The 21,792-nt window shown below is 46.6% G+C and overlaps 1 protein-coding gene across 3 annotated transcripts; it reads left to right on the top strand.

Moving 5' to 3' along the window:
• The first annotated feature begins 337 nt into the window (after positions 1–337).
• Positions 338–21,742, top strand: LOC135830522 (uncharacterized). Of its 3 annotated transcripts, none has more exons than XM_065342779.1 (15): positions 338–719; positions 3,380–3,680; positions 4,764–4,828; positions 6,119–6,189; positions 6,995–7,073; positions 8,291–8,355; positions 9,447–9,534; positions 10,396–10,489; positions 12,605–12,714; positions 16,241–16,299; positions 17,325–17,383; positions 17,906–18,056; positions 19,415–19,499; positions 19,811–19,906; positions 20,262–21,742. In XM_065342779.1, the coding sequence occupies exons 2-15, from the start codon at positions 3,444–3,446 to the stop codon at positions 20,359–20,361; spliced, it is 1,359 nt and encodes a 452-aa protein (XP_065198851.1). In that variant the 5' UTR covers positions 338–719; positions 3,380–3,443; the 3' UTR covers positions 20,362–21,742. The 3 variants fall into 3 exon arrangements, with proteins under 3 accessions (XP_065198851.1, XP_065198844.1, XP_065198857.1); XM_065342772.1 differs by lacking the exon at positions 338–719 and adding an exon at positions 1,943–2,164; XM_065342785.1 differs by lacking the exon at positions 338–719 and adding an exon at positions 1,943–2,164 and having other exon boundaries at positions 6,094–6,189.
• The last annotated feature ends 50 nt before the right edge of the window (positions 21,743–21,792 follow it).

Below are 21,792 nucleotides of genomic sequence, written 5' to 3'. Positions count from 1 at the left end.
GGGAAGTCTCCAAATCCGTCTCTTCAGCTGTCACTGATCTCGCCATAATTATGGCCTAAGTCATGCAGCCTAATTTTAAATGCCTCCAGAAGCCAGGTAATGACTATCTCACCGCAACATGCTGGGCCTGAGGTCTCTATCGTGTGCTGCAATACCTCTCTACTGATAGTGAAGTCTGCGCGGTATCTTGGTGTCTTTCTTGACAACCGCCTGAGTTGGGATGTACACGTCAGCGCCATAGTGACCAAAGTTGGGAGGAAGATTGGCGCCTTGTGGCGAGCCCGTCGATGCCTCTCCCGCAACTCGCGCAAGATATTATGTAAAGGCTATTGTCATGCCGGATATGATATATTATGGTGCCTGCTGCTTCTCTGCAGCCCTCCGCGTGACCCAACTTCAGCGTCTGCAAGCCATGCAAAACCGGGCGATCCGATGCATTGATGGCAGCCCGCCATGTTCCGCGATGCAGCCCCTCCTGGCTGCCAACTCGATTTACCGCGTCACTGAACTTTTTAAACAAAAGCTCCTGATCTTCATCTGGCGGTGTCTAAATGACTCCACTAGCCTTGCTCTAGCCCAGCTTCTCAAACCAGCAGCATGCAGCGGCAGAAGTACGCGCCATCAGCATGCCAATGGTCTGCTCAGCGAGTCGCAGTCGGTGTGGCCAAACGAGATTCGCCACCGCAGGAGCATTGCTGTGGAACAGTTTGCCTAGAGAGGTACGAACCGTATCTAGATTGCAAGATTTTAAGCTAGCCTGCCTTCCTTATGTATGCCTGGAATAGGTTGTGTTTCGTCAGGTTTTGATATGTTCCTTTTCTTCTCAGTATTCTCGCTCGCATAGTACTCCACTTCTATGATAATATTGCCTATGCTGTTGCTCATTAGGATTTTGGCAAATTCTATCCTTCGCTTTCATATAACTGGGCCAGGAACCCGTTTGAACTTGCGAAGTAAAATATAATCAATCAATCAATCAGTCTATGTCAGTATGTGGTTAGTTTGTAGCTAGCGAAGTAACACCTCGTTGGTTCCTAGCTTAGGCTTGGCCGGCTAGGTCCTAGCAGTAGGACGGATCTAGGAGTGATTACACTCTAGTCACGGATTACCTTGATCCTGCCCCCTTTCCCCAATGCTGAGCGCTGGTATCGGTCCCAGTGCCGGGTGACTGGCGACACTTATTAGTATTACATTTTTGTTGCGTTATCGTCGGACAACTACTAGTACATGACTGTAATGTACAATGTTATGTACAAGTCATGTACTAGTATGTATTTCATTATGCTGCCCGGTATCGAGCTTGCGACGGCGTGCAACACTGATACTAGTAGTGTACTTTACTCGTCACTGAGTAGTATTCAGGTTTTTACAGTTCCGTTTCTATGGTTGTAGCCAATGAGCGACGATGTTTGTCTCCATTTGATGTGTCGGGAGGTGTCCGTCAAGAAACACGTTAGCTGTGTTTCCCTTGCGATTGAAGATGATTGTCAGAGTAAGGTTAAAAGCCTAGTGCTGAGAAGCTGCAGCCTATTAACTTTAAAATATTAGGGCAGGTACAAAAATTAATGTACTTGTTGAGGTCTGCTTCCCTTGTGTACGTTTTCGCCTTGAGAAACAGGACCAGCTGCAAGGTTGGTTGGCGTTTCAGGTCTCCCTGCAGACGTTCAAGACAGTAGTGAGTTAAAATAGTTTTGGAGAAGCGAGACAAATTTAGTCCTCGTCGGAGATGGGCAAGGACTTCGAAAAATGCCAATGGTTAGTGCACATGTGCGGCGCGATGCTGTACGACTGCTGTTCTTGACCGCTGGCCGCTCGTTGTCCGTCACCTGGCAACGGCTAGCACGTGCCATGTCTGAAAGTCAGATCATGCGCGACATACCTGTCTGTGTTATTATAATAATTACTGTTACTAGTGTTACTGTTAGTGTGTATCCTTGGTGCCTGGCTGCATATTGGCCTCCAGAGTCCAGGCCGGCAGGGAAGTCGAATGGTCCGCGCGAAGACGAAACTCGTTTTGCTTCTACTACTAGTACTACACTAAGTAAGTGACTTCGTAGTTCTACAGCCGAGCGGTAACGTAATAATAATGCAGTGGACGAACATGATCGATGTTTCGGACGTAGATTCTACGTGCTTGCGGAGGTGCTACCCTACGTTGTCCTAGGTAAGAGCGACGGAGTTCACTAGGATAGGTGAAGTGTGAGATGTGCGCAAAGAACTAAAGTACTTGTACAATGTCGTGTTACTAAACACCCGCCATCTCGCTGGAATCTGCCTCAGCTGGATAGCCACTGACGAGGTTTTCGTGTAACTGTGTCTGGCAACAAATAATTATTATTAATTTTTGAAGATGGACTCAACACTGCAGTGGCAACCAGGATTCTAGGCTTAGACGAGTCAGAGCACGGTTGCGATACATGCATCACTTCGTCTTCTGACTCATTCATTTTAAAGCTGTGTCCATCATGAACTGGCGCGTGTACACCGATGGTTTGCGGTTCATGCGTGCCCAAACGCGTGTTCAGCACAGGCTTTCACAGCCAATTGGAGGGGTAGATTACCATGATTGATTGATTTTTGTTACGTCCATAACCCCAATGGCCAGGAAAGTAAAGTTTCACCACTGTTGTAGTCTTCTGGGTGCAAAGTCGAATGGCCTTGGTCCGAGGAAGCTGAGACGCTCCCTTCTTCTCGATCGAACTCGCACACTGGGTGACTGCGCCCTACCACATTTGTAGATAGGGATTTGTGCAGAAAAAATACTTTTAAACTTCTTATAGAAGCACGGCTGAACGTGAAACTCCCAGAGCCTGTAGCATTCTGAATGAAAATCTTGGTTTGAGGAGGCTGCGATACAGTGTTTGGCCCTGAACGCGGTCGAATATGGTCCCATACCTATGCGCTGTACACCCGTGCCAGTGCAAATAAGTACTGCTTGCACCTTCAGTTGCAAGTACTGTTACAGGATAAGTCTAGTCGCAAGACACCATGTTTGATGGCCCAGAGATTATCTCCTTTCAAGGACGGACCTGTACCGGGTAACCGAACATTCACGAACTGGGTGATGATGCGATTTTTTGATTTATGCCCTTTTCTGCTCTCACTGTCTATACATTTGTCTATATATGCACAACAGTACAGTAGTCAAAAAGCAATGGTAAACCAGATGTAACTCCGAGTTTGGTCAGCGGCTCCTGCACCCACCCAACAACTAAATTTGACTTGTGACTCACGGGGGGTAAAGACCAGTCGTTAGGGAGATAGCGTGAGGAGGTCGGTAGCACACAATATAGATGTAACAAGCTTGCATTTCTCTTCCTCCTTCCCAGTTCAAATGCTGGAATACTATTCTGCTGTTGTTTCTGGGGTTTAATTGCAGCCTCTTCCTGGAAAAGGTGCGCTAACTCTCTGCTTCACCGCCTCCAAGATTTGGAGTAGAAAGCATGCAACAGACGCGGTTTGTACCACTGGTGTCTCTTATCTGCATTGCTACTGTAATGTTCATCTTCTGGACATCACGAGTCCTCTCGAAATGTTCGCAGCGCTCAACGCTCGTGATGGTCAGAGAGCCAGGCAAAGTAAGGGAACAGCGCATTGCCGCCAGGGAGACTGTGTCTGATTCACTGGAAGAATCGCAATGCTTCTCAGTTTGGGAGCTTCTTAACTCAGAGTATGAGCTGGTAAGGTGAAGTGATTATTGTTTTGTAATCGTTTTTCTTTATTAAAGGCTTTGTCTTTTTTGACTATGATTCGAGTTAAAAAAAGGGTTAAATTCGGGAGTGAACATTTGCGGATCCTAGTGGATTGCATTGGTGCCGAGGAGTATGTCACAAGCCGCTTTTAGGTGCTTACTATATGGCGCGCTGACAATGTATTGGTTCATTGGATCCATGCAGACTCACTGCCGCAAGCAGTTTTTCATTGGTCTGGCCATATCATGGCCTTTCGTCCTTCTTGTATGATAATATAGTGGGTACACATGACCTCCTCAGAAGTAAAACATGTGTTGATGACCAACGCGTTAGTCCGGCGATAACCTGACCAACCGGACCGGATCCGACGCGCCTGCCATGTGCTGCACTTGTTACATTTCAACACTACGCTTGATGCAGTGATAGCAGTGTTAGGCCACATTTACACGACAACGATTGAAAAACGGTTTCATTCCGTGTTTGAAACGTTTTTGCTGTGTACACGAAAATGATAAGCTTTTTAGGTGTTTAAGTAATCGCTCGTACTTTTTCTTATTTCCCGCCACACCATTCTGGCATTTCCATGGCAGCGAAACGTTTTTTCCGTGTACACGAGAACGAAACGGAACGAAAACGATTAAAAAACACTTTGAAGGCCGTTTTTGCTTTGAAACGTTTTTGAAACGTTTTGCAGCATTGTCGTGTAAACGCTTTTAAATCTGTGGAAGCGTGTTCGTTTGAAAACGTTTTTCAATGGTTGTCGTGTAAACGAGGCCTTAGTACACTGAATGCGGGTTTGTGACTGAGTCAATGTGTTTTGCCCAGCCTCTCTTAACACAAACTGATCCGTGGCGTTGTTCACCGTAGAGATTTTATCTTGTGAACGATGACACCAATGTCGTATTCTAACCATGTAGGGTAACAATGTACAGTTCTCGGAGCAGCTCCATATTTGTGCGCTGCTCCTGAGGCTGATAGATAGAAAAATCAACTTGTCTTTCTGCAGTCATAGCAAAATCAGTGACTTGTAATGAAATCGGAATTGTCATTCTCTCCTTCTCGTTGCTCCAGATGCACATTCCATCTTTTTCCTATGATGAGAGTATCTACATATTCAGTACAGCTATGTCAGTTAGGTGAGGATGCCTTGAATTTGATAGCTTGCATGCCGTCCTACCGGTAGGACCCAAGAAATCGCGCTGCAAACGTGCTTTTGGTTGAGAATTTTCTTGAAACGTTTGTTGATGTGAGGTCTTTATAAGGCAAAGTAATGGCGCAAAATGCAAGACTATGTCCAGAGCATTGCATATGTGCAGTTTTATCAATTGTCAAAATGGCCGCACATGAGTCCTGTCGGAGCACTAGCAACTCTGTCCAAAGTGAATTTTGACCATGGCACATCAATCATGGTGAGGTCCTAATGTTTTTCTCAGCCTACCATGGCCGTGGTATGCAAAATTCCATACTCCGTTGCCATGATTACCGTGGGCTATTGCCATGGAATACTGTAATATGCCTTGTACGATCACGTCTAAAATTTGTGGACTCCTTCCCTAGCTCCTTAGAAACAGTTTAGGGTTAAGTTTAGGTCAATGTTAGAACAGAGGCCGTGCAGCATGTCTGTGTATGATGGTCCTATCGGTAGGACCGAGGTCTATGCAAGCTATCATTAATCTTGAACCATTGGTGAATTTCTACATTTCTATACACATTCACAATACATGTACATGTTGTTACGTGTCCCATTACTACGGTTGTGCGATGTGAAGTCCGACCCAGAATGCAAAGCTGGTGGTGCCCTGAACCAGTTGCCATTACGTCACTGCATGTGCACCAGGCTTGTGTACATCGAGCAGCATTCACACCACCTCCAGGGTGTCGAGGGCCGTGCAAATTGAGGGCGCCAAGTATACACTTTGGGTGGAATCAGTGACGAACCTGCAATACATGGATAATACTTGTAGTCGTAGCACAGGGTTCTAGCTAGGAAAACCTGCGGGATGAGTGTGGGTGTTAGGCTGATGTCGAAACTGCGTTTGCCTCCCGTATGGTGATGTGATTTTTGATGGCAACCGAATATCATATGGCTAGGGTGTGTCGGGGACTATATCTGAGGCCCGTTCTGCATTACTTGTACAGTCAGACCTCGCTTATCCAGTCCTCTTTTATCCGGATCCCTCGCCATCCGGAAGAAAATTGTTGGTTACCGATTTACAGCATTTGCCATGCATACACACAGTATGTGTGTTCGATTATCCGGTTCCCTCGCCTATCCGGATATTTTTGTGGAAAACGGATGTGTGCGGTTTTAAGCGAGGTCTGACTGTATCAGGAATGCGTGTTGTCATGACTACCTAGGCTGCTTAGACGAGTTTCCTTACTGACAGTGTTTATGATACAGCTCGTGCATTGTGTGGTTTTTCCAGGGAGCAGAGCGTGTACATTATGCTTCCAAATCCAGCAACAGAGGAGTGGCCAATGAAACATAATTTCAAAAGTGAGTGCATCCTTTCTAGTAAAGTACAATACTGTATCTGACAGGATAGATGCAAGTGGCAGCGGAAGGATTTTTTTCCAGCCATGCTTGATGTGTATGGTGACGTGACGTCATGTCACCATACACATCTGAGGGAAACATGGATGCGGACGGTGGGATTTTCGGTCTTTCACCACTTTGGTGTTGGATCTGATCCGCTACTCACCTCCACCGCTTTAGGAGCTGCATTTGCGCGTTGATCTTTGAGGGCGGGTGGTGTTCCTACGGATGCGGGAAACTCGGTCCAACCAATTCTCTACGCAAACCTTTAGAAGAATAGACAGAAGTCCATGACAGAACTCATCATGGCTGTTATATAGTGAACACACGAGGTCGGGCCTCTTATAGCACACACGAGGTCGAACCTCTCGTTTACACTCAGCACACAACGATAACCAGTTTGTGGAATAGTGATAATTAGAATGAATCAATACGCGGAGCATGCGCCAAAAAGAACAAGGAGCCAGCAGGGCAAGAGAGCAGAAGCCGAGAACAGGGCAAGAGAGCAGAAGAGAACAGGGCAAGAGAGACGTAAGTAGACGTGTGCTTCATGTACTCACTATGTAATGAAATACTAACCATTAAAAGCGTTATGTCAACCACATTCAAATGACAAGTGTTCAAATATTCAAAACTCTCAGTGAGTGAGAACGTCTCAAGAAATGATACAGAAGTGTAATGCAATGAAACTACCTCAATGAATATCTGATACTCTGTTTACTGTGATATACAACAATGGCTGCTTCCTTTGCCTTTCTGAATCCAGGTCAATTTTCATGCAGCTTTGGGCCTGTGTCTCAAGCAGGCAACTACACTCCAGCTCAAATAGTGGATGAAGTTGATGGGTAAGTAGTAGTATGTGAGGTTTCTGCAACAACAAAAGTTCCATGATCCCTGAATTCCGGCAATACACAATGTAGTTCAAGCCCCCCCCTTCAGAAAGGTTCACATACTCATACAGACATGGTAAACTGTGCAATGCACATGCACTCCACCCAGACCAGCAAACTTGTACTAGTGTTGAGTATGAATTAGACCCAATATTCTTCAGACACAATTCACAACAGGACAGGTAGGTGGAACGTCATTTATTAGGGTAGACGAAGAGACGGAGACAAAGACGAACTACTACGACTACATTATGATTATTGACGAGAGCGAGATTAAGTTGAAGAGAGAGAGAGAGCTTGACTGAGGAACAACGCAATATAAAGGGCCTGGGTAAGTATGGCAAACATGGGCGCGCAAGTAGCTACCCAGGCCAACGGAACGAAAGGTGAGTATGACATTTCTTTATTTTTATTTTTTTTCCCTTTCTCTTTTTTCTTTTTGTGTATTTGCAGTCTGTGTTTTCTGTGTTTTTCTCTTTCGTGGAGGCTTGCTTGTTGTATCCTTGGCTCTCGGCCGTTACTTTATCGCCATCATAATATTGGGCACCATTGCCCGTTTGGTCTGCGATACAAAATAAAATTTCAACAACAACAACATAGTACGGGTGCATGCAGGCCGGCCAGCTAAGGAAAGGTTGTAGGTAAGATTGTACGGGAGGAGGTACCTAACACTAGTGTTTTCTTTGGCACCCACTGAGACCTCCCCAGTAGCCCAGTTTGGTTACCAGCAGGGAGGTTTCTGGCCTTCAAAGTTGAGCGGTAGAAATGGGTATGCAAATGTTACTTCAGTAGCTTGCAAACACATAGATCGTACATAGTAAAAGAGAGTATAATGGACTTGTACATGCGTAACAGGCACGCTTGATGCCAACTTGAGTGGCACAAAGTAGGGAAGATGTCTATAGTTGTCGAGAGATGGGGAGATTCTTTTAAAAGGTAACATCCCCTTCAATATTTCCCCCAGTAGGTGCCAAATCTCCCGAAATCCGCCGACTTTTGGGATGTTGGTTTAAGTTCGTTTTGGCAAAACGAACTTAAACCAACATCCCAAAAGTCGGCGGATTTCGGGAGATTTGGCACCTACTGGGGGAAATATTGAAAACATGCCTACACTTAGAAAGAGTTGTGGCAAATAAACATCCTATTTTCTTTGTATTTGTTTGTGCTTGCAGGCATTACTATGTGCTGATTTGTAGGATTCCGCAGCCTCTCTTGGAATGCGTTATCCAGCGAAGCGGTGAGCATGCTCTTCTGGCGTGACTTTCTCTGTTGCAATTTTGTCCAAAATGGTCATCCTTTTACAACTTGATACACCCCCACCCTGAAGTAAAATGTGTGTAGTGTTCTCTAGACATCACAGTAGTACTTGTCTACGTGTCGAGAGCACAACAAACAACTAACTGATCACGGTCTCGTTGTGAAGCAAAGAACCCGAACATCAGTAAGGAAAAGCGCACATTATAATCTGCGTCAAACCAAAGGTGTTAGCTTTCCCACTTACCGTAAAATTCCGTAAATAAGCCCACCCTAAATAACGCCCATGTCCGATAATAAGCCCAGTTTTAGGCGGTGTACACTTCAAGTCCGTTTTAGCGCCCATGCCCGAAATAAGCCCAGGGCGTAAAGTGGACGTAGGAATTAACCGTTGTTAACAGTCACGTACCATTGCTTCGCTGTTGGCCTTTATAACGGGTTGCATAACCCTCCTTACGTGTGTGCACGATCTTGCTCTCTCTACACACTGCTGTGTATCATAGACATCACATGCCCACGCTCTGCGCATGCGCAGATTTCCTGTGCGCACAACAGAGCTTGCTGTCTTTCCAGTTTCCTTGCCTGCAGTCAGCTTTCAAATTCTGACCCACCCTCCTCATCCCATTTCTTACTCTTACACTCCACATATTTTGAAACACACGTATGTGGTCACTCCTCCGTAACTGGCCTCTCGTGCACTACTATTAAACTCGCATGGGCCATAAACCGCTCCTGCTCAACGCAGGCCGACCCACCAACTCGCATGGGTCACAAACCGCTCCTGCTCAGCGCAGACCGACCCACTTGGTCATATACAGCTCCTGCCCTCGGTAGGCCGACCACACAATTCGTTAACGCGCACTCAATTGAGGCCAGCTACTCTGCCCGACATTCCCATTCTTCCAAACTCACTCTCTTGTCTTTTGGTGTGTCGCGTCCTGCACGCGTGTGTGTCTTCTCTATACTCTAGCATGGGGAGTAGAATGTTAGCAGAATTTTACGGTATATTGTACGTTTTTCCTCATGCCCCGCCCCCCTCCCCCTCCTGCTCTGTTTCTACATACGTTGTATTAGGTGTGCATCAGGCATCAGAAACATACATAGCAATGTGCCTGATCGTCAATCTTCATATCTCATCAAATGTCTCAAGGAAAGAGCCACGGTAGGTATTGGAACATGCGCGAATGTGAGTGAGTGCATATGTACGCGCGCACGTGTATGGAAAACCATCACGTGCGATGCAACCTTTTGGACAAACATTCACACACTGTGGCATTGAACCGTCTCGCACCTATTGACTCTTATTCTTGGCAGAACAGTTTGGTTAGAATTCGGAGTAATAATGATTACACAGAGGCGTAGTAGTGTACTAGTAGCCATTTTCAGCCTGCTTCGAAAGGTCATGTGACACGACGTAGTGTACCAAATTCACCCTATTTAAGTATTTTCATTTTTGCAGCCCAGGATACTGGCTCAGCCAGCTCATTTTATTTGGATTTTTTGCGGTAAACTGCACGAGAGAGAATTCAACGAGTCTATATTATCATTCTCCTTTGATCTTGAACTACACTCATGTACAATCGGCTGCTTCTTACAAACATTTTGCTGGAGGCTCCAACATCTTGACTTGCAAACAAACATGCTTCTTTTCCTCGAATGGCAGGGAGCAGCAAGTTGGAACAAAAACTGCACAGTGTAGTCACTTCACACCAGGGAGGAGTAAAACACCAGTATTTACTACTACCTGCTTCACACTGCGCTGCGCCGCATGCACATTTGCATTTGTACGGCAAACTCTAGCTGATTTGTTTGCGAAATTTGCAATACGGCGCTACGCACCTGTTACATGAAAGAAACTGTGGTGGTCTTGCACAGTCCTGGGCTATCCCAATATAAAGCAAAACATGTGAAATAGTAGCCTGGTTTGAGTCCTGGTGGTGACAGTAAACATTTTTTCTTCAGACTATCAACGTGGCACTTAATTAAAGGTGTATATCGGTACCCTGCTGTTTGCTTTCTCCAGCGTTCCACCACTGATAGCCAGGTTTAAAGTCTGCCAGCCAAAACAGCACCGTCGGGATTATTTAGCACTTTGTGCACAGCCAGTAACATCAAGGGTGAGTTGTGTCAAGTCAACTGTCAGCCCTATGTCATACGATACGTTTGGTGATTTTATCCTTTCCATGCACAACGTGATAAGAACACTGAAAGTTAGTTATAAGTTACATGTTGTTGTTCACGTGCAACAGGTTTTTAAATGGAAGTTTCCGGAGGAGGAAGGAGGAAACTGTAGTTATCACCAACCCTCACCGCGCCCAGCTCACACCGCTACGGCGTGCGACCTGAGCTGGGCGCCCTGCCCAGTATGGAACTGTCCTCAAGCCAGTCACGTATTTGGCAGCCCAGTGAGCTGTCTACCGGATCGCAGCGTTTAGAAGCACCAAATGCGGCAGGGCCAGTCTCAGGCTGGTCGCGTAGGCGGCAGGCCGGCGGGCGACCGGCAAGGCTGCATTCGCATTTGGATCACCGAAGTGATACAGGTGCTTCGACGGCACTCCGTGGCGCATCAAGGAGGCATCTGGGGCCCAGGCAGCCCGCCCGTAAGCGCACCACCGTATCAGGTATGTGCAGGTGGAGCAGCAGAGCAAGATGTGTGCCGGACACTCACCATCATCCGGTCGACTGCATGGTTGTGCGACTTTACACAGCCGTCACTCATTACTTGCTATTGCTTGCAGAAGGCCAGAATTTTTTTTCTTTTTCGCTCTTTCCCTTCTTCCAGGCACGGCTTCATGTTAGAGCAGTAAATTGCAGTTAGGGACTCAGCTGAGTCAAGTTTGGCATAATACAATAAGCGCGCTATCCCCAAACAGTTGTGTGGTTATTGTGTGAGTGTATATGCAGGAGTCCGCGGTCACGTGAGGGGGGAGTGATAAGCTTCTTTACACTCATGCCGCGTATGGTGTCAAGCACCGATGCTAGCTGACCTTCGACCAGTCTCACCAGCCAGGTGCAACAGCGGTGTGCATGTGTTTGTGTGTGCGCATGTGGATGTGTGTGTGTGTGTACGTGTGTGTACGTGGGTGCGCGTGTGTGTGTTTGTGTGTGCGCATGTGTATGTGTGTGTATGTGTGTGTGTGTGTGTGTGTGTGTGTGTGTGTGTGTGTGTGTGTGTCCCATATGATGCTGTGGTATGTGCAGTCAATTTCCAATCGAGAGGTTGCGGGTTCAATTCCCGACGATTATGGTCGCACGCGTCTTTCTTCTCTTTCTCATTCTCCTAGCTCTTCTTTCATTCTCCTGGGTGGTTACCAACAGCCAGTGTATGCCGGAGTATATGGTGTGGTGTGTGTGTCGAAAAAGAAGAAGAAAAAAATGGAAAAATGAAGAAATGAAAAATAGGGATTCACCGGCCATAAAAAGCCACTTCAATCAGCTGTGTGGTGGATACCAGGCTAAAATTAGTGGCGGTCAATTCATCAGCCTTGCAAGCTGTTGAATGGTGTAATCCCAGCACAAGTTGCTATGTCTAACATAGCTGTTCGCTATCATCGCTTCCGCAATGGGCATGTGTGTGTGTGTGTGTATGTGTGTGTGTGTGTGTGTGTGTGTCCGCATGGCCAGAAAAAGCCACTTCATAGCTGTGTGGTGTAGACCAGGCTGGATAGTGGTGGTCAATTCTTCAGCCTTGCAAGCTGTTGAATGGTGCAATCCCAGCACAAGCTGCTATGGCTTCTGCTGTAGCATCGCTATCATCGCCTCCGGCGATGGGCGTCCAATGGTGTCCGCATATGCATGCATGTGTGTCACCGTGTATCACGGTGTAGGAGTGTGTAGAAGTTACACCCATCCACCCGGTCTGTCTTCGTACTTATTAAAGTACTAATAGTTGATGCCAACATGGTGCTGTGGTTAGGATGCAGGATGTGGATGCTACCATATTCTTTCCATAGTCATTGTGTTACGTGCATCTCTGGCATGGAAGGAAGTGATGCGGTTATGCTGAAAGCTAACACGCTCTCCACGGCATGAGAAACAATCATGATGTTCTCTGTTGGCATGTGAGCAATGCTGCATAGACTGAGTGAAACACACATTTTGCCCCTCTCTATAGTGTACACCTGGCTGTGGGGAGCAACAGTGTACTGTGTTCTGCATCAGCAGCAGCAGCAGCAGCAGCAGCAAACATCGCACGGTACTGTCTGGTTTCCCTGTTGCTACTATTTTGTCAGATTTGGCCAATCATAGCACAGTGGCTAGAGTACAACCTAATGGTCGGAGTGGAGCACTTCTACTTGTACAGTGCGACTGGCACACGGGAAGGTCTACAGCACGCCGTCAGGTAATACTGCTTTAGGAATGTGTGTGTGTGTGTGTGTGTGTTTGTGTGTATGTGTGTGTGTGTGTGTGCGTGTGTGTGTGTGTGTGTGTGTGTGTGTGTGTGTGTGTGTGTGTGTGTGTGTGTGTGTGTATGTACTAGTACGTGTGTGTGTGTGCAAGTTGGAGTCATCATGTATGAATGGAATGCCTGTGTTGTACCTGCGCCTGCACGTGTTATCTCTTCGTCGTAGCTGCTGCTGTATTTGTGTCTCTGTGTGTACATGTGGCTGCACGTGTTGTCTCTTCGTCGTAGCTGCTGCTGTATTTGTGTCTCTGTGCTGCTGACCCGTACATGCTGCTGCGCTGCTTTGTTGTTGACACGTGCACCTTTTTGTGCTGAGTACACCACCTTTTGTGCTGACGAGGGCACCAATTTCTGATATCATGTTTTTCCTTTTGCCATGTCGTCGTCAGTTGTCCGACGGTCGTTGTCAGTTGTCCGACGTTCGTCGTCAGTTGTCAGTCATTCGTTGTCAGAGTCAGACGTTTGTTGACAGTCGTCAGTCATTCGTTGTCAGTGTTAGTTCTCCATTATGAGTTCTTCCGTCGCCGCTTGAAGTAAACTATGAAAAGCTCTCTCTCTAGCTCTAGAGAAAAACCACTGACTAGTTCGTTTTGAGGTGTGGCGTGGCGAGGATAGAAGAGGCAGTTCGTTCTCAACCTTCCGAGACGACATTTGGCGCCCAACTAATCGAACCCACGACCCTGAAGCTCGTCGCTCTCCGGCCGGTGTTTTTCGTTTTCCTCTTCGCGTTCTCGCCATGGCTCCGCTTTGCTGCGTCTGTTCAACCCTTTCCTAGATCCTCGGAGCTCCTACTCAGGTGAGCATGCCTTTGTAATTGTCTGCTCTGCGTAATGTGTTGCAATGTTGCCGTACCTTGTATTCGATTTCGAATTTTCAAATAATTGTTTTGCGTCGGGTGACTCGGGTCCCTGCAGGAATTCCGTGGAACCTTGTTCTCTCGTGTTCGAGTGTGTACTCGTAGTGTAGTCTTGCTGCTCGTTGGAAGTTCGCCCCGTTGTGTTAGTTGTGTCGCTCTGACTACCCTGTACTGTACTGTTGTGTATGAAAATTTCAAACTTCTGTTCGTGCGCTACTCGTTCGAATCTGGAACTTGTGTTTGCATGTTCGTCGTGCATTCAGCATGGGTAGCTTTGATCTCGTCTTGTGTTGTGCACTTGTGCTTGTCACGGAGTTGCCGTCGGACTGCTCCGATAGTGTGACTGTGTCGCGTGATTTGTTTAGATGTCCACCTGAACGTTCTCGAGGTGCTGCCTCGTATGTAGTCGATCCATATTGTTTTGTTTCGTGTTTTTACCGTTTTAGTAGTAGTTTCTCCATGTTCTGTGTACATGGTGTAGAGCATTGTCACTGTCAGGCTCGGCCATGCACTGTCAACAAAGTAGGAAAGCTGTTGGCTTCCGGTTTGGTGGGAGGTGTGAACTTCATGTAGGATTCTCGTTCTTGATCCAGGTTGAATTTTGTTTGTGAGCGTATGGTTTTGTAATAATTGTGTTTCGGCATGTGGGTTTCTCTAGTTCGTCTGGGTGGGCGTCTGATCATGGTGAGCCACGGTCTGCTTGGTGGTCTGCAGGGATCCTGCGCTTTTTTGTATCGGTTTGCCTTGCGGGTGTTATGGTTTCCGTGTGTTGCTGGCTGGCCCTTGTGCGTCCCAGTCGGTGCCGGACAGTTTTTTTTCTTCGGTTTTCGGTTTTGTGAGCGGATGTACTATAAGTTCCGTGTTATTCAGGTTCGATCCCTGCGGGTTTTCAGGTTCAATCCCTGTGGTTTTTTTCAGGTTCAATCCCTGTGGGTTTTTTCAGGTTAGAGACCTGTGGTTATTCAGGGTAGCGCCCTGTGGTTTTTCTTCATTATCTTTTGCGTATTGGTAACCGATTTGTTTGTGTGTCCTCAATGGTGTCCTCACTGATTAATTGCTCCTGTTTCAATTGACGTGTTCTTCCTGGCTGTTCTTCCCTTCCTTCGTGTGCTTTTCTGATTTTTGGTGATGGCTGAGATGTTTGCGTCAGTCCTTCTCTCTTTCTGTGTGTGTCCTGTGATTCTCGGAGTTTCTGTAGCGCCATCGGTTTTCGGACAGCCGGCCAGTGTGCGTCCTGCTGCCCCAGTCTTCTTCTCGGTCGGTGCGTACTGTCGGTCTCGCCGCTCCTGGAAGCGTCGCTGGGTCCGTCGGCATAACCTGTTTTCTCATGCATTTGTACTTTTGTTTTGTCATGACTGGTGGATGGGTGGCGTACTAGGTTGGTGCTGTTCTAAGAATAAAAGATCCAAAGGGACAAACACAGGTCGAACAGCTCGCCAGCCGGGTCCTCTGCAAAAATCTGTTGCTTGCAGGTTCCGTTGATGGTGCACAGTTTTGCGGGGCTCCCGACTGGTGTTAACCCTCCTGGCCTACTCGTCATGCGTTCAACAGTTGTGGCCCACCTCTTTTGTGTTTTATTGTCGCCTGTTTATGTTGCTTCATATTTCATTTCCCCTGTCTTTCTGTCTTCTTCTCCGGTCTGTCTTCTTCCGTTTTTTATACACTTCACTTTTGCTTCCATCCACAGGAGTGGATGTCTTTTTTTGGTAGGGGATAGTGTTGTACCTGCGCCTGCACGTGTTATCTCTTCGTCGTAGCTGCTGCTGTATTTGTGTCTCTGTGTGTACATGTGGCTGCACGTGTTGTCTCTTCGTCGTAGCTGCTGCTGTATTTGTGTCTCTGTGCTGCTGACCCGTACATGCTGCTGCGCTGCTTTGTTGTTGACACGTGCACCTTTTTGTGCTGAGTACACCACCTTTTGTGCTGACGAGGGCACCAATTTCTGATATCATGTTTTTCCTTTTGCCATGTCGTCGTCAGTTGTCCGACGGTCGTTGTCAGTTGTCCGACGTTCGTCGTCAGTTGTCAGTCATTCGTTGTCAGAGTCAGACGTTTGTTGACAGTCGTCAGTCATTCGTTGTCAGTGTTAGTTCTCCATTATGAGTTCTTCCGTCGCCGCTTGAAGTAAACTATGAAAAGCTCTCTCTCTAGCTCTAGAGAAAAACCACTGACTAGTTCGTTTTGAGGTGTGGCGTGGCGAGGATAGAAGAGGCAGTTCGTTCTCAACCTTCCGAGACGACACCTGTGTGCGCATATTGTTCCTTACTTTTTAAAGGCTAGAACATAATCTATTCTAATCGTTGTACATCCTGCACACGTTTCTTCTCAGGCAGTGTCTGGTAGCTGTCACCTCAGTCACCTCAGTCAGCAATAGCTAGGGTTCTTCGTCACCGGAATGCATGCCCTATACTGAATATATATTCGCTAGCATGTAATCCTGATAACAGTGCAAGTATTTCTGGGTCCCAAACATTCGTGTCAATTTTTAAGCGGGCTCCATTGTCTGTTGTTTCACCACAGGCCATACTTTGACTGTTGTTTCAACACAGGGTACACTTCGACTGTTGTTTCAACACAGGCCATACTTTGACTGTTGTTTCAACACAGGCCATACTTTGACTCAAGTCAGGTAACCTTCAAGTCATGGATGGCACAGCATTGGCCAGGTAACTGTACAGAAGCTGAAACACGCACATGCATGCACCAACTCACGCACATGCACGAACGCACACACACACACACACACACACACACACACACACACACACACACACACACACACCTTTGGACCTTTGGATGCCCATTGCTCCGTGCAATGATAGCATCAGGAGCTGCAGTATTTCCTGTGGCGAGTTAGATCGTTGGGCCGACGGAAGTCCCTGCCACAGCCGCAAATGAACACTCTAGGTTTTGGCACAGCCGGCCGGGGACGATTGCACATGAGGCGCCAGTCTCGTCTGTCCTGCGCCAATTCACACCAGTCACCTGTCACGCATCGAGCACTCAGATCAGCAGCGGTGATGTCCCTCCTACGTTTCTTGGGATCGTGTCTGGGCCTGGTGTTGAGTCCCTCAGCACACACACACACACATATACACACACACACACACACACACATACACACACACGCCGAATATGCACACACACACACATACACACAAACACACACACACACATACGCACACACATATACGCACATGTGTGCGCACACATGCACCATGTCTCTCCGCTTCATCGAAAAATGTTGCTTTACTTGAACTGGTGTGACCGCAGCGTGAGTGTATTATAAAACGTCCTGTTGGGCACCAGCCACCATTTGAAGGCGCACACTCTTTTTATCCAGTTTGATATCTCATGTACATGTGTTGATAGACTCAGGCATTCAACCTTAGATGAGAAAGGGTTCCATCGTTTTTTGTACATCAAAATGAAGCAAGACTTGAAACGTGTCTGAAACTCAAACATAATTTCCAGCGAACATGAACCAGATAACGAATTGAATAAGGCTGGGCATGTACTACTAAAACATTTATATTGACATCCGCTCTTTCTTTTCAATTTGCACACTCCGTTTCAGCTCTTTACACATTATTTATTTCTCGAACCTCACATAAGACCATAGCCAGTGCAGGGTTGGCTGCGGACAGCCATATTACGTACACCTGTATTTCCTGCTCACTGTGTCCCTCAGGGAGAAGAACAATTTTCCGACAGATTGTAGCTCAATGCGACTGCTTGTACTCCTTGAAGGTTTGTGCTGCATCTTGTTCATCTCATTGCACCATTTCTTCAGCTGAGACTCGGCTGATCGCTGATCAGAGTTTAAGAAATAACTTTTCATCTACATGTGCGTAACCTGCTGTCACTACCCGTCATGTCCTGCTCTGCACAGTGTGAAACATGTGTCCATGGCTATTGCTCAGCTGAGTAGTAGCAGCTTTCAGAGTGATCAAATTGGTGAATATAAATGCACTGGCCCCCGCTAGGGAAACTTCAGAAACTAAAGTGTTTGGTGCTTCAAAAATTGCTGTATTAGTGTTCAGGAATGATCAGTTTCTGGCAGTCCGTCTATTCCGATGCGACTGTGTGAATGGAAGGAGTGGTTAGAAGTGAATCACATCAGGGAGAGAATAGGATGCCCTTCACAGCCCTTTCAGCCAATACTGTTGTTTTTTTTGAAGAATTTAACCAGCTTCCAAGAACTTCCGCTTCAACTACACAAACAGAACAAGTCTGTAATGATCAATGTGACTCTCATTTCCCCTTGCACAGGATCATGCCAAGTGGATATTGTTTGTGGACGTTGATGAATACGTACTACCAGCGCCTCAGTTCCGGGATGTAAAGAGTTTCCTGCGCAACTTCACAAAGTTTGCAGCTATTTCCATGAAGTCTTTCAACTACCAATACCCTCCACAACATGGTGAGTTGCCGTTGTAGACCCGCTGTATTGTGTTATTCCAGATATTATGTGTGGTAGATTGTAGATGAATGTGCATGTAATGAACTGATTGAAGCGTCCTATCTTGTCATGTCCGCAGGAAACGACAAACAATATTTTACACAGGAGCTCTTTCTTCCTGCCAAATGACTAGCACTTGACTCAGACTGACTCACGACTGACGTCTGAAGCACACGAGAAGAATGTCGAACCGTCCACTTAGTGACCTGCAAGGTTTGTGACATCTCAGTGGAGGTTTGTGCTGCTGAAACAAGCAAGTGTGCGTTTTGGACAAGTCTACTTACCCTCAACCTGGTGAATAATGACCTCGGGTATAACAACACACAACTGAATAACAACACAATACTCAGACCTAGTGACTGCGTCCTTTCAACCTCACGGATAACAACATGCAGATAACGACTCTCTTCTCATTCATGGTTGAGGGTCATTGCTCGCAACATTGACTGTACAACAATAGGAAATCAGTTAGGGACCAGGCAGTGGCTACATCTCACCATCCACTATCTACCAGTGGAAAAGACTCATTCAAAAATCGAGTCATGTATCCTAGCGTACTACTACTAGCTAAACCACTTCTTGGATCTCGCCACCCAGGCCCTGTGTCTCACCACCCCTGGAGCTCACAACCCCTGGGTCCGAGTCATCAATCCTGGATCTCATCACCTCTGAATCTCATCCCAGACTCTGGGTCTCATCACCACTGTGTCCACCACCCTGGGTCTCACGACCCCTGGGTCTCTTATAACCCCTGGCCCTGGGTCTCATGCCCCCTGGGTTCCACCATCCCTGGGTCTCACCACCCCTGGGTCTCACCACCCCTGGATCTCATCACCCCTGGGTCTCACCAGCCCTGAGTCTTACCCCCTCCCCCTCCCCCCAGGGTTTCACCACCCTTGGATTTCATCTGCCCCTGGGTCCCATTACCCTACGATACATCACCCTGGATTTCTTTACACCATTTCCCATCGCTATGGGCCATAGTTTACTATCTATATACAGTAAGGAAATTATGCCGCCATGCATTGCTACCTAGCTACAGAAAGTAGGAACTGCAGAAGTCTGCTACTGTATGTCCAGTGGTGCCATGTGAAATCCCTTTCCCTGGACCACAGCTTTATAATGTAAAGTTGTACTGTGTTGGATTTCACCTATCATCACTGCATGAGTAAATGTACAGAGGGGATAGGTACAATCCGGGCCACCCCCTGCGTCACAGCTTTACAAACTATGATGCAGGATTGGATTTCATCTGGCCCTGCCCTGCATGCGGTGCACTCATTTTTTGCTGTGACATCTATGTTCTGGTGTTTACCTAGATGCCTTGCTAATCAGCAGTACACGCACTGCTGTCAATCCAGATCCGATCCGTTTCAAATACTTCTGCCAGACAGCCAAAACAAAGTAAGCCACACGTCCCTCATGATCATTGTACACCGGTTGTAACTGCTGTAATACCACTTTCCCCTTTTTATGAAGTATTTCTTCCACCGTCTGTTTCAAGTGTTCCCATTAGAGCAAACAGAAGCACTTGAATCAGTAGGCCATGGGACCGTGGGTCCAAAGCGCAGCATGGTTGGAAACATTCTTCCTTGCCCAAGCAAAACACGAACGTGGTGCTACCGTTCCTCGATCAATACCACTCATATTTTCCAGCATTGAGGTAGCAGTGCATGTATTCACCTGTTTGTGTGGTTGTCCGTGCCTGTGTATAGAGCTGTGACCGTCCATCGCATCAGTTTACCCAGAGAACGAAGTGCGACCATGATTGCACCGGAGGACCAACTCAGGGTGAATCACTATCGGCATTTGTAAGTGCAAAATAAATGTACTTCTCACTTCACAAATAAACAAACTGAAAGTTGCTGCTCACCCTCCTGACATTATGAATTTTACTACAGCATACCAAAAAAAAACATCTGACCAGTTTGATGACCCTGTGCGAAACGAAGGCGGTGTGTATGATCCCAAAGTCAAAGTGCAGAAATACTGCTAGACCGCATGCAGTCACAATTATGCCTGGGGCTGTACATTCATGCAATACATTCATCCAGTGGAATGAAACCTTGGTCTTCCTCAGTGATATGACTCCCATCAATTATTCAACTCAAGCTAATGATGCCACTAATCCATGCTCAGTCCTTGTCCCTGTGTTGTCCTGTGCAGGCCTGCAAACATATTCACGGCCAATGATACTACAATGCCGGATAGATCGCTCAAAGAACTTACGCAACGGATTCATACGCGCCGAAGCGGTGTGGGATAGTGTGAGATAGACCTAACCTTTGAGCTACGGAGCAAGCTACTAACATTACACACTGGTGGATGCACCCCTACAGATTTATAATAGTCTACTCTCCGCTAGTGATCTGCTACGGCTAGTATGGCAGGCCAGCATACTTGAAGAAAAACCGATATAACCCCTATTACAGGGTGTCCCCCCCCCCCCCACACACACCCTCAATCTTTTATTAGTGAATTATTACATTAGGCCATGTAAATATCTTTTTTTTTCGTCAGATTTCCCCGAGAATCGGAGTGGACAGGAGATTTGTTTGCATGTACGGCTGGAATAGGTGTTTGCAACCCCAGACATGTCCTTTCCTCACTTTACTATTATTTTTCGAATCCATTATATATTTGGGCGCAGAATGAGATGAGTTCTATTCATGTGATAACTAAAACCTCAGTTAGGATTAAAAAAAGAAAATCTGGCAGCTGATCTATTCACTTTTTCAACCCCTAGCGCCTATGGCTCAATCTCTGGACTTGGCCTTCGAAATTCTGCAGCTACATGTATATGTACATGTACGGTACCTATATGCTGTGAGTAGAGGCTGCACCTACAGTACTTGACAATTTGACATGACTGTACCGGTACTAAAAATTATAATTTGGCCGGGAGCAGAGAGTAGGTTTTTGGTATTTTCCTACTCCCTGGCTAGCCGGGAGTAGCGGTGAGCGGATCATTCTCGGAACATTTTTGGGAATACTAGCGTGGACAAATTCTCATTCGCAGTGAGACCCCGCGACCCATTTTCTGTCCCCGGGGAAAATTGCGATTCCGCGGCCGCGTTTTTTTCCGCGTTTTTTGCGATTTTTAAAAGACCGCGTTTTCCGCGATTTTCCCTCGTTTTTTGAACTTTTTTGTTGCACTACACGTACACACAGTGCACTGTTCGGTCAGCAACGTGTCATCGTGGCGGCTTTTTACTCAAATATGACGAGTGCTTACACCAGAGACTTGTAACTGATTGATTTCACTACATACTCACTGAAAATTGCCGCACATCAATGTTATTCACCGCATATTTACCGCATATTTACCGAAAACTCACCGCAAATTATGCCATATTATGCCGCGTTTTTCCCCGCGTTTTTTGCGATTTTTTTTCGCAATTTTCCCCGGGGACAGCCCATTTTGATGATAACTTTAGTTTTCCTTGAGAAATGTTGGCAAACTTGGGCTTTTTAGAAAGCTTGAGGCATGAGGAGTTCTCTAGTAGAAGCAGTTTCTAGCCTTCACTTGTAAGAGGAATAACTATCCATCTCCAATTCCATTATTTTATTTTTTGAAGAGAAGTTGAGCTCATCGACATGTGGACTACTTTTAGTCTTAAAATTGTACTTTCATGATAACAAATGTACTTTTAGTCTTAAAACTGTACTTTCATGATAACAAATGTGTTGATTGACA

This window comes from Sycon ciliatum, chromosome 1, assembly GCF_964019385.1.
Source record: "Sycon ciliatum chromosome 1, ocSycCili1.1, whole genome shotgun sequence".
In the NCBI taxonomy this organism is placed as follows: domain Eukaryota; kingdom Metazoa; phylum Porifera; class Calcarea; order Leucosolenida; family Sycettidae; genus Sycon; species Sycon ciliatum.
The sequence above is the reverse complement of the archived record's forward strand: the minus strand, read 5'-3'. Positions and strand labels throughout refer to the sequence as shown.